The following is a 12,258-nucleotide window of genomic DNA, read 5'->3' as shown; positions in this document are numbered from 1 at the left end:
GTCCCTGTCCCTGGGTCTCAGTCCCTGGGTCCCTGTCCCTGGGTCCCTGTCCCTGTGTCTCAGTCCCTGTGTCTCAGTCCCTGTGTCTCAGTCCCTGGTTTCAGGACTGTCAGGAAGGGCTGCCAGAGGAACTGAAAGGCACTTTGCTCTCAGGCACTCAGTGGGGTGACTGTGAGCAGGAAAAGGGGAAGAGGCTTTGAGTCACCCTCTCCCCAGTTTGCTCCTGTTGTGCAAGCTGTTGTGCCTTGGCAGGCGAGCAGGTGCCACCCAGGGGTGCAGAGAGTTTTCTCAGGAAAGGGGAGACAGCTTTCCTCCTTGCCTGCTCTGCTCTTTAAACGTATTTTTCCTTCCCCTTAACCCGGAGGGGTTCCCCCAAGGAAGTCGGAGGAGAAGGACAGCCATCCAGACCCGTTGTTGTGCTGCTGCTGCGGTGTGCAGCCTGTCCCTGTGTCTGCCTGTCCCCCAGGAGAGGCACAGGGACCGCGGGCACCCGTCACAGGGCAGCCAGCATCCCGCAGGAGGAGGAGCAGAGCTCTCCGGGCAGGCGGTTCCTCTGCCGGGCTTGGAGGGATGAACGCTTGGGATGGGGATGTACTGACACGTCAGGGCAATGAGGGGATCCCCTGGAGCGGGGGAAGCTCCGTGCCAGCGTTTTCCTGGCACTAAGGGACATCTACTACAGTAAATGTTGTGGACCTTCTCCTTGCACTCCCATCCCTGCAGCTCCTCCATGCACACCCATCCCTGTTCCTCCATGCACACCCATCCCTGTTCCTCCTCCATGCACTCCCATCCCTGTTCCTCCATGCACTCCCATCCCTGCAGCTCCTCCATGCACACCCATCCCTGTTCCTCCTCCATGCACACCCATCCCTGCAGCTCCTCCATGCACACCCATCCCTGTTCCTCCATGCACACCCATCCCTGTTCCTCCTCCATGCACTCCCATCCCTGTTCCTCCTCCATGCACTCCCATCCCTGTTCCTCCTCCATGCACTCCCATCCCTGTTCCTCCTCCATGCACACCCATCCCTGTTCCTCCTCCATGCACTCCCATCCCTGTTCCTCCATGCACACCCATCCCTGCAGCTCCTCCATGCACTCCCATCCCTGTTCCTCCTCCATGCACTCCCATCCCTGTTCCTCCATGCACTCCCATCCCTGTTCCTCCATACACACCCATCCCTGTTCCTCCTCCATGCACTCCCATCCCTGTTCCTCCATGCACTCCCATCCCTGTTCCTCCATGCACTCCCATCCCTGTTCCTCCATGCACTCCCATCCCTGTTCCTCCATACACACCCATCCCTGTTCCTCCTCCATGCACTCCCATCCCTGTTCCTCCATGCACTCCCATCCCTGCAGCTCCTCCATGCACACCCATCCCTGTTCCTCCTCCATGCACTCCCATCCCTGTTCCTCCATGCACACCCATCCCTGTTCCTCCATGCACTCCCATCCCTGCAGCTCCTCCATGCACTCCCATCCCTGCAGCTCCTCCATTCACACCCATCCCTGCAGCTCCTCCATGCACTCCCATCCTTGTTCCTCCATGCACTCCCATCCCTGTTCCTCCATGCACTCCCATCCCTGTTCCTCCATACACACCCATCCCTGTTCCTCCTCCATGCACTCCCATCCCTGTTCCTCCATGCACTCCCATCCCTGTTCCTCCATGCACTCCCATCCCTGTTCCTCCATGCACTCCCATCCCTGTTCCTCCATACACACCCATCCCTGTTCCTCCTCCATGCACTCCCATCCCTGTTCCTCCATGCACTCCCATCCCTGTTCTTCCTCCATGCACACCCATCCCTGCAGCTCCTCCATGCACTCCCATCCCTGTTCCTCCATGCACTCCCATCCCTGTTCCTCCATGCACTCCCATCCCTGCAGCTCCTCTGTGCAGCTGGCAGAGGCAGGGCCCTCACAGAAGGATTGCAGAGCAGCTCTGTGTTGTTCTGTCGTGCCAGCACGTGCCAGCCTGCACTGAAGTTCCCCACAGCTGGCAGACAGAACCCAGCAGCCTCACCCCACAGTCCTGGCTGCAGCTCTCCTGTCTGAGCCCCTGCCAGCCTTTCCTCCCCGAGCTGGCAGTCCCAGGTGTGTGTGGCAATACTTGATAAAGGTGTATAAAAGGTCTCATCTCAGAAAAATGACTGTCACTTGTTTTTATTCCTTCTGTTTTGATAGCGGGGCCCCTGCTTTTCCCCTTCCATCCCAGCCAGAGTTAATTGTGTCCAAGTCTGGCTGCTCTGTGCAGTCACTGTCCCTGCTGTTTGTCCAGAGGTCCCAGCAAATGCTGTCACAGGTGGCCCCTGCTCCGTGGCTGTTCAGGGCTTGCCTGGGTGGCTGCCGGGGCTGGGACACTGCTCTGCCCAGGGCTCGCCCCCTGCTCGCTCATCCTGCTGCACTGCTGACCTGGGACTGAGGGACAGCAGGGACTGCAGGGACAGGCAGGGAGAGGTGGGGACAGGCAGGGACAGACAGGGACAGGCAGGGACAGACAGGGACAGGCAGGGACAGGCAGGGACAGCAGGGACAGCAGGGACAGCAGGGAGAGGCAGGGACAGACAGGGACAGGCAGGGACAGCAGGGACAGGCAGGGACAGGCAGGGACAGGCAGGGACTGCAGGGACAGCAGGAACAGCAGGGACAGACAGGGACAGGCAGGGACAGCAGGGACAGCAGGGACAGGCAGGGACAGGCAGGAACAGACAGGGACAGACAGGGACAGGCAGGGACAGCAGGGACAGCAGGGACAGGCAGGGACAGGCAGGGACAGGCAGGAACAGACAGGGACAGCAGGGACAGGCAGGGACAGGCAGGGACAGGCAGGGACAGCAGGGACAGGCAGGGACAGGCAGGGACAGGCAGGGACAGCAGGGACAGCAGGGACAGGCAGGAACAGCAGGGACAGGCAGGGACAGGCAGGGACAGGCAGGAACAGCAGGGACAGCAGGGACAGCAGGGACAGCAGGGACTGCAGGGACAGCAGGGACAGGCAGGGACAGCAGGGACTGCAGGGACAGGCAGGGACAGGCAGGGACAGCAGGGACAGCAGGGACAGCAGGGACTGCAGGGACAGGCAGGGACAGGCAGGGACAGCAGGGACAGTAGGGACAGGCAGGGACAGGCAGGAACAGCAGGGACAGCAGGGACAGCAGGGACAGCAGGGACAGGCAGGAACAGCAGGGACAGCAGGGACAGGCAGCTCTGCAGTGACCCCCCAGGCCCAGGGCTGCTTCCTGTGCTGCTCCAGCACATCCCTGAGCAGGAAATTTGAGGCTACTCAAGGCCATGCTGAAATAATGACAGCTCAGGCAATAACCGGAGAGAAAAACCAGCCAGAATTCTCAGTCAGAATCCTCCTCGAGCTCTGGCCATGCAGGGGAGGTGCAGGGCTGTCCCTGGCACCGGGCCTGTCCCAGCTGTGCCACAGCAGCCCCCTGTGCCCCGTCCTGGACCCTCTGCACGGACTTTGCTGCGTGTCCCCAGACCTGCTGTGCCAGGGCAGTCCTCGCTCCCCACGGAGCCCCGAGCTTGTCCCGAGGGCATTGTCCTGCCCTGGCTCTGCCACACGTGCAGCTCCTGCTTCCCTCTGCAGCTGGGGGCCCTGCACTGGCACCATCAGCCAAAAGCCGTGATGTGTTCCCCGTCTTTGCCAAAAGGTGAGTTCAGGGATGCCAGGGATGCCGAGCAAGTCCCAGTATGAACAGGCTGAGGTCAGGCGGGTGCCCGAGGCAGGCAGGGCTGTGAGGACAGATCCTGGGAGAGCAGCAGCTGCTGCTGAGGATTGTGCTCAGGAATGGAAAAATTCAGCAGATTTCTGTAAGCGCCAAGGCGGGTTGTTAAGGCGGTGTGAGCACAAGGCACAGCGAGATCCCGGGGCTGCGCTAGGAGGGATTTGTGGAACTCGCACCTCAACCACACATCACGTGGAGCCCCTTCCGCCCTCTCCCTTCCCCGCTCGGCGCTCGGCCCGGGGGCCATGGCCCTGCGGCGGCTGCTGCAGCACGGCCCGGGCTCTCCGGACGGCCGGAGGATGCAGCCCTGGGCCCGCAGGCAGGTACGGGCTGTGCGGGGCTCCGGGAGCCTCGGGCTGCCCGAGCCCGGCCGCTCTCGGGGGAAGCTGTGCCGGTGATGCTCGGGCTGCGGAGGGCGGTGGAGGCTGAGCTCCGGCCCCGGCCGAGCTCCCCTGCCTTGGCAGAAGGGTTTGTGCGCTCCGGGGGCTCCTTTAAATGGCCCTTTCCCCAGGCAGGGTCCGGCTGGCCGCGGCGGTGACAGCAGTGACACCTCCAGCCGCGGCTGTGGCAGCGCTGCTGGGCGGCTGTGGCGGCTGCCGGGGCTCTCTCTGGCGCTGGGCTTTGTCCCCAGAGCTGCACAGGGCAGCACGATCCCCACGGCATCCCCACACAGCGGTCCTGCCCTCGGCTGAGCTCGGGACTGCCTGTGCGGAGCGAAGGAACCCCGACAGAAATGTCTGTGGGACGGGATAACCTGAAAGCACAGGCAGAAAAATCGCCTGCAATGTCTGTGCGCTGAAGGCTTTGCTTTGCTCGGCTGCAGGGGGACACTTAACCCTTTCTGCTGCGTGTCTCAGGGACAGGCAGGCTGCCGGGAGGGAGCAGCTCCTGCGGCCCTGGTGACAGCCGTGATGTGACAGGGAAAGCTGAGCCAGGGCCGAGGTGACACTGCAGGCACCAGAGCACCCTGGCCCCGGTGCCCCTGGCTATCAGCCCTCTCATCTCCTCCCACACGGATTGTACACGGCCTCTCTCCTCAGCTCTTCCCTTGACAAGCAAATGAAGTCCGCGAAGTCGCTGTTTCTGTCGCAGGTCACGCTGTGGCACCACTTTATCCTGCTGGAGCCCCAGACATCAGCTGCATTGACTAGAAACACCTCAGCGATAATGGAATTCCTTATTATGTATGGGAAGAACCCGTGTTGAAGAGTGACCTGGCCCTTCCCAGGGAGCTGTCGGGCTCAGGTGTGCCCAGGCAGGAGCCCTGGCTGCGGCTGGGAGAGGCAGTGCAGACCCCGCAGGGCTCCCTTCTGCGCTCCCCTGCTTGCGGCTGCTTGGTGCCTCTCCCGGCAGCTCTGCAGGTTATGAATGCCCACAGATTTCTAGAGGGAAGACACAAAAGTGAGATGGGCTCTTGGCACATCAGGGACGTGATTTGTCACCACCAGCATCTGACAGGGGGATTTCACCTCCAGATGCTTTTCCTCCTGCTCAGAAACTCCAAGGTCTCTTTTGGCCAGGGCAGAGGCTGTGCTGGTGCAAGGTGCTGGTGGGATGCCTGCACTGCTTTTAGTTCTTCTCAAAACTGATGGGTTTATCCTCAAAGAACCACAAACTACTGATGCCTCTCCTCTCATGTTTCTGGTCACAGCTCGCCTTGGCCAGATCCAGCTCCTTGGATGACTCCTCCAAGCCACAAAGGTATGGTTCTGGGATTCTGGGGTTCTGGGGTTCTGGGGTTCTGGGGTTCTGGGGTTCTGGGATTCTGGGGTTCTGGGGTTCTGGGGTTCTGGGGTTCTGGGATTCTGGGGTTCTGGGGTTCTGGGGTTCTGGGGTTCTGGGGTTCTGGGATTCTGGGGTTCTGGGATTCTGGGGTTCTGGGGTTCTGGGGTTCTGGGATTCTGGGATTCTGGGGTTCTGGGGTTCTGGGGTTCTGGGGTTCTGGAATTCTGGGGTTCTGGGGTTCTGGGATTCTGGGGTTCTGGGGTTCTGGGGTTCTGGGGTTCTGGGGTTCTGGGGTTCTGGGATTCTGGGGTTCTAGAGTCACTGTTCCTGGCTTATTCTGCATGAAAGGTGTGTCCCTGTCATTGTGCCAGCCCGGGTGGGATCAGGGTGTGAGGCACAGAGTGGTACCCAGCGCCTGGGAGGTGCAACTGCAGCTGGGACCTTTGGCTTGAGCAGGGGAAGAGGCAGCACCACCATGGGAAGGACAGCGTGGTGACATCCTGTGGGCACAGGGAGGGACAGGAGGTGACATCCTGTGGGCACAGGGAGGGACAGGAGATGACATCCTGTGGGCACAGGGACAGTGAGGTGACACCTGCAGCACAGGGACAGGTGATGAGGTGACACCCCACGGTGAGGTGACACCTGCAGGCACAGGGAGGGGCGGTGAGGTGACAGCCCTGTTCTGGGTGGAAATGCAGCCCCACCAAGAGCAGCACCCTCCATTCCCATGGAATTCTGTGTGTTCCTCCTGCAGGCACCTCGTTGCTATATTGAAAGAAGATAAAGAGACGTTTGGGTTTGAAATACAGGTAAGACTTAAGTGACAAGTTGATTCATTAAAAATAAAATGTGGTGTGGAGTCTGAAGTGTCATATCCCCAAAATCAGGTTAAGGCAGGCCAGAGCAGAGGAAGCGTCTGTCAGAGGCTGTGAAATTTGAAGAGCTTACAGTGCTCAGACAAGCCAGGGGTGTTTCTTTGAGGAGTTTTTCATAACGAAGGTCACAGATGAGAATTTCTGGCCTTCTTGTAAGTCAGAGTGCTGAATGTAGGAGAAACCCCACCCATCCAAGTAAGAGTCAATGACAGTACCTTCTTACATCCACAAGAGAATAATTTTGGGAGAATTGTAGATGAGAATATTTTCAAATGAGAGCAATCAAAAAACTCTTTTTAAATTACCTTGTACTGGCTTTTTGCTACCTCCTTTGATATGCACAGAGGGAAATGTACTTTTGAAGAAGATGTACAATAGTGGTATATTTTTCCATAAATGCCTGCTAAGCATGGCTTCTGGGGCAGGAGCTCAGTCATATAAGAGGAGTTTCTGTTTGGTGTAGAAGTCAGTAAATCTCCAAGTAGGAGAACCAGAATGTTACCAGGAGCACTGCAGTGGGAGAATTTTCGTTTGTGGGGTTTTGTGAGAAAGGTAACTGCTGATCAGCAGCTCTGCAAAAATCCTGGCTATAGTTAAAAAATGCTCCCAGGAGTGAAGGGATGTAGTCTGGGGGCAGAGGGTTCTGCCTGCCAGCAGCAGGGCATGTTCAAAGTGCTTTCTTCTCTCTGCACACAAAGGGAAAAAGTATTTTCTGTGAAATTAGGAAAAGCTCAACTTTGCCCAGTTTGGGTCTGTGACTAATGAGCAGGTCAGCACTCAGCTCGTGAACAGAGGAGAGCTTTCAGAAGGGAGGATAATTGAGTCAATTATTGGGCTTTTGTGTAAATTGTCAGGGCAGATTTTCATTATATGTGGCATTCTGATTAAAAATAATTGTTCTTGGCACGTTTTCTTCCTGAACATGCATTCAGCGTGAGCACTTCATAGAAAGTCCAGGCCACAGAAAGGCAGCGCCTGTCAGCTCCTGAGGGTGTTCAGAAGCTGTAGTTGCATCATTATGAGATAAATTTAGGCAAAGCAGAATAAGATGATGTGAAACTTCAGGTCTCCATCTGCAGGGAGCTCACGCTTCACTCGTCACTCTCAGTTTAAGCACGAATTTTGCTGCTGGTCCAAGGCTGGAATCACTGCTCTGGGGGGATTTGGCCAGATGAGCTCTTCCCCAGCCTCCCTCCCTTTGTTCCACACTGCTGAGAACTTTGGGGCTGCAGTGTGAGCTCTGTCTGGGTTAGAAGTGGTGGTTGCAGGTTTCCAGGAAGCAGATGTGGTATTTGCACGTCACCAGAAAACGTTTCCTCTGTCGCAGGATCCGGACAGGCTGCGGCACCGGCTTTTGCATTTCTCTAAATTCATGCCAGCACCCATAACCACATGAGGGATTGAGAGGAATTAGAGTTACTTAACGTTTCGTTAAATGTGTAAGTCAAGAATAAAAAGCACTTTGAGGAGTGTGTGCATGACGAGTTTCAGAGGCCAGAAGAGCAAAAGTTAATTTAAACCCTGTGTCCTTTCAGCTCCCATGCAAACTGAGCTGTCTCCACACATTCATTCCCAATGAATAAGAGTCAATCCCTTGAAAAGCCCCAGTCCCATCCTGCCATGTTCCCCTGGGAACGTGAGACATCTTTCCAGAAAGCCATTCCCACCCCTGCTGACATATTCTTGGCTGAAGCTAGTTTTAAAAACTGAATAACCAGCTTGCTTTAAAACTAGGTTTGTTTGTTTTCCCCAAACCCAGTGTCCAGGCTCCTGTCAGGTGTCTACTGTTTTCTGCTATAAAAATGCATTTTTAATTGTTGGGTTACAGCATTTTGATTTCCCTTGCATGTAATGGACTCTGCTCATCACAGCCTTCTCACTGCAGAAGTGCTGGATTTTAGATGGCTCCAGGATGGGTAACTGTGTCCCTTTGGCATTAACAGACTATTAGGTTTCCACACCAAAATGATTTCTCCCTGGAGGTGTGCACCTGTGTCTGCAGAATCCAAGAGGAAAGCCCTGCCCATCTCTCTGGCCTCCAGGCTGGTAACTATCTGTGGCTTTTCCTGACCTGGGGGGCCTGATCCTCCTTTCCTCTGCCTGCTGCAGTGTCTGTGGAGCAGGGGGAAGGTGAGCACGGGCTGCTGATGCTCGCTCTGTGTCTCTGACAGGCGACATCCTCAGCAGCATCAACGGCGTCAGCACCGAGGGCTTTGGTCACAAGCAAATCGTGGACTTGATAAAGTCTTCAGGGAACTATCTGAGGTGGGTGTCTGTCCTTCAGGTGGGCTTTGGCCTGATATCCTCTCCCAGCTGTGGCAGATCACGCTGCCCCACGGCCCTGCACTGCCTGAGACACCGAAATCCCGAGGGCTGGGCTGGGGAGAGCCTCTGCTCCAGGGCCAGCATCCCCCGTTCCCACAGGTTAGAGACCATCAACGGGGCCTTGTTCCTGAGGAAAATGGAGCTGGAGAGCAGGCTGCAGGCTCTCAAGGTAACCTGGTGAGGGACTGTCCCACTGTCGAATGGAGATGTGTGTTCACTGCTGATGGGGGCAGGTGGGTGTCCACGGGACAGGGGCCCTGCCAAGGGCTGACACCCGGGGGTTCCCTGCTGCCAGCACCCCAGCCCTGGCCCCTCTGGTGTTATTTTCAGAAACCAGGAATAGAGAAGAAATGTGCTCACATCCCAGGGCTGCCCAGGGGAGCTCAGGCTGTGGTGTGGGTGTAGGAATGTCCAGCTGCACAGAGCTGGGCCGGTGGGGATTTGGGATTTTGAATCAACCCTGAGGTGGTTTATTTTCCCCCAAGAGCTGACCTGCAGCAGAGCTGTTGGGTGCCTTGTGCCACTGGGGCTCTCAGGATTGCAGCTCCCACGCAGGCAGGGCTGTGGATGGGGTGGATGGGAGCAGGAGTGGGGTGCCTGCTCCTGCTGGCTGCTGCAGGGTGGGCAGGGCTGCAGGAGAGCTCTGGCATTGCCCCAGCTGGCTGCAGGTGAGCTCCGTGCTCTGCAGCTCAGCCTGCTCCGTTCCCAAACGGGATGTGGCCGAGCAGCCTCGGGCGAGAGGGAATCCTGTTGTCTGGAAGGCATTTCCTAAACTCTGGGTAAACTGTCTGAGTAAAAGCGGGACACACGAGTGTTTCCTGACCCGCACTTTTACAGACTGGTTTTTTTCCGAGTGCTCTGTGCTTCCCCGAGTGACAGAGCTGTTCCTTGTCCCCGCAGCAGGCGCTGCAGCAGCGGTGGGGAGAGCTGCGGGTGCTGCTGGCCCGGGAGAGGCTCCTGCTGCACGGTACGAGCCCCCAGGCAGCTCCTCTGCAGCCCCCCTGCCTTCCTCTGCCTTCCTCTGCCTCCTCTGCAGCCCCCCTGCCTTCCTCTGCCTTCCTCTGCCTCCTCTGCAGCCCCCCTGCCTTCCTCTGCCTCCTGTCCCTCCCCGGCCCGGGTTTGTCCCGGGGGTAATGTGATGAGCCGCTGCTGCAGCTCGAGCAGCGCTCACGGGGCTCTCAGTCTGTCCCGGGGGGGAGTTTGTGTGCTGGGAAATTGTTTTCCGTTCTCGTTCTGGTCTTAGCGGGGTTGGTTTTTCATGGGCTGCCCACGGGGCAGGGCGCAGGGGGCAGCTCCCAAAGCGGGATGGAGCAGCTCCCAAAGCAGGAGCAGCTCCCAAAGCGGGATGGAGCAGCTCCCAAAGCAGGAGCAGCTCCCAAAGCGGGATGGAGCAGCTCCCAAAGCAGGAGCAGCTCCCAAAGCAGGATGGAGCAGCTCCCAAAGCAGGAGCAGCTCCCAAAGCAGGAGCAGCTCCCGCATGGGATGGAGCCGCTCCCATAAGGAGAACGCGCTCCTGGCTGTGTCCCTAACGCCGCTCTCCGGCTCCTGTCCCAGGGGAGGAGGCTGACACCGCTCTGCTGGGCGAGCTGGAGCCGGAGGAGCCCAGCAGCTCCCCGGGACCCTTCTTCCCAGGCAAGCCCCGCTTCTCCAGCGAGAGCAGCTCCCGCAGCCGCCTGAGCTCCATGACGGTGGGCAGCCAGGACAGCTTCCAGCAGATGTGCGAGGACCGCGGGGCCGGGAGCCTGAGCCGGCAGTCCAGCACGGATGAGGACTGTGTGTTCCCCGGGGATGCGCCCCGAGCCCCGAGCGCCCTGCGCAGGAACCGCAGCATCAGCCTGGCCAGCGGCGGCTCCGCGTCCCCGCTCCGCCACAGCAGCTCCAGCAGCTTCGGGACCCTCCCGAGGAAGAGCAGGAGAGCCAGCGTTCGCAAGCATCTTCTGAAATTCATCCCAGGCTTCCAGCGGGCAGTGGAAGAGGAGGAAAGCCGGGTGTGACGCCCCCCGTGTCCCCGGGCACGGCCCGGACCACAGCACTGATGAGGCTCGCACGGCTCGGGGCTTTTAATGATTTTCATTTTTAATCAGAGCACGCCGCGGACCTCCTCATTAACGTGAAAATGAGCGACTCCAAAATGTGAAGAACCTTTGCAGAACTTCCTCGGCGAACTTTACTGTTAATAACAGTTTTTAATTGAATGCGAAATTGATAGCTATTTATTTCCTGTTACCGGAGCCAGTGTTTTCCAAAGGTCTTTAATAAAATGAGAGCTTCTGCTGAAGCCGGTTGCAGAGTCCCTGAGGAGGAGGATGGAGCGGAGGGCAGGGCAGGCAGGGGTGCTCTGCGGTGGCAGCTCTGCATCCCTTGTACCAAGCGTGGTAAGCCGGTGCTGGCTTGAGCTGCAGCCTCTGCCAGGGGCTGATGCTCCTGTCCCACCGAGCTGCCTGATTGCAGCGGATCTGGAGGGGCAAGGACCCTCAGAGCAGGGATGGTGGGGCTGTCTCTGTGCTGCTGTTCTGCTGGGCTGGTCCTGCAGCCACAGCCAGCACTTCCTCACCCTGCCTTGCTGTGGCAGCCCCTGGTCACAGCCAGCTCTGGGGCTCTGAGCAGTCCCTGGTCACAGCCAGCTCTGAGCACCGAGTGCTCTGCACTGGCAGCTTGCTGACATCCAGGGGCTCCCCTGGAGGGCTGTGCTGGGGACAGCAGAGCCCTGGGGCTGCAGGAGCTGCCCCTTGGTCCCACTGCTCCAGCACTCCACACCTGCTCCCGTTTCTCCAGAGGCACAGGCTTCGAGCAGTTCACATCACAGCATCTGTGAACTGGGCTTTAATAACCATGGGCACAGATGTGCAGAAAAAGAGATTTTTTGCTCCCTCTCAGTCCACGGAAACAAGCTGTTTGTTCAGCCAGAGCAGCCTAATTATGTTTTCAAATACAACTGGAAGCATTTTAAATATAACTGGAAGGCCCTGTGTGACTGTTTCACCTGTTGCCCGGGCAGCCTGTGCAGTTGTACCCCCGGGTGCCGCTGTGCCAGGGGTTTCTGGGCTCCTCAAAGACTGCAGGCTAAATCCAATAGCTTCCCTCCGAGATGAGCTCCAAACAAAACCAACCTGCTCCCAAAACTTCTCGAATTCATGAACATTGCTAAGACAGAGAGTCAGTACTGGCCTCTGAAATTTCTGTGGAAAGGATTCAGTGCTGGAAATATGTGATATATGCATATATCCCATGGCTCTGGGAGAGCTGAGGAGCACTCAGGGGAGCTGCAGGACAGCCAGGGGAGCTGCAGGACACTCAGAGGAGCTGCAGGACACTCAGGGGAGCTGCAGGACAGCCAGGGGAGCTGCAGGACAGCCAGGGGAGCTGCAGGACAGCCAGGGGAGCTGCAGGACACTCAGAGGAGCTGCAGGACAGCCAGGGGAGCTGCAGGACACTCAGGGGAGCTGCAGGACACTCAGGGGAGCTGCAGGACACTCAGGGGAGCTGCAGGACAGACAGGAGAGCTGCAGGACACTCAGAGGAGCTGCAGGACAGACAGGAGAGCTGCAGGACAGCCAAGGGAGCTGCAGGACAGACAGGAGAGC

The 12,258-nt window shown here is 58.1% G+C and overlaps 1 protein-coding gene across 2 annotated transcripts; it reads left to right on the top strand.

The window, feature by feature from the left end:
• Positions 1-3,975: 3,975 nt before the first annotated feature.
• CYTIP (cytohesin 1 interacting protein) lies at positions 3,976-10,952 on the top strand. Of its 2 annotated transcripts, none has more exons than XM_086896432.1 (8): positions 3,976-4,069; positions 5,398-5,447; positions 6,229-6,283; positions 8,293-8,395; positions 8,521-8,614; positions 8,774-8,843; positions 9,578-9,641; positions 10,229-10,952. In XM_086896432.1, exons 1-8 carry the CDS (start codon positions 3,992-3,994, stop codon positions 10,666-10,668), a joined length of 954 nt encoding a protein of 317 aa, XP_086752558.1. In that variant the 5' UTR covers positions 3,976-3,991; the 3' UTR covers positions 10,669-10,952. The 2 variants fall into 2 exon arrangements, with proteins under 2 accessions (XP_086752558.1, XP_086752557.1); XM_086896431.1 differs by having other exon boundaries at positions 9,575-9,641.
• Positions 10,953-12,258: the final 1,306 nt, after the last annotated feature.

The sequence above is a fragment of the Cyanistes caeruleus genome, chromosome 7 (assembly GCF_971803275.1).
Source record: "Cyanistes caeruleus chromosome 7, bCyaCae1.hap1.1, whole genome shotgun sequence".
NCBI classification, from domain to species: domain Eukaryota; kingdom Metazoa; phylum Chordata; class Aves; order Passeriformes; family Paridae; genus Cyanistes; species Cyanistes caeruleus.
Note: the sequence above shows the minus strand (reverse complement) of the source record. Positions and strands in the feature narration are given on the sequence as shown.

Bases quoted from the DNA above. Each gene is read 5' to 3' on its own strand.
- CYTIP (XM_086896431.1), top strand. From the start codon at position 3,992: ATGGCCCTGCGGCGGCTGCTGCAGCACGGCCCGGGCTCTCCGGACGGC. The intron at 4,070-5,397 runs GTACGGGCTGTG...TTCTGGTCACAG, and splicing joins AGCCCTGGGCCCGCAGGCAG to CTCGCCTTGGCCAGATCCAG. The intron at 6,284-8,292 runs GTAAGACTTAAG...TGGCATTAACAG, and splicing joins CGTTTGGGTTTGAAATACAG to ACTATTAGGTTTCCACACCA.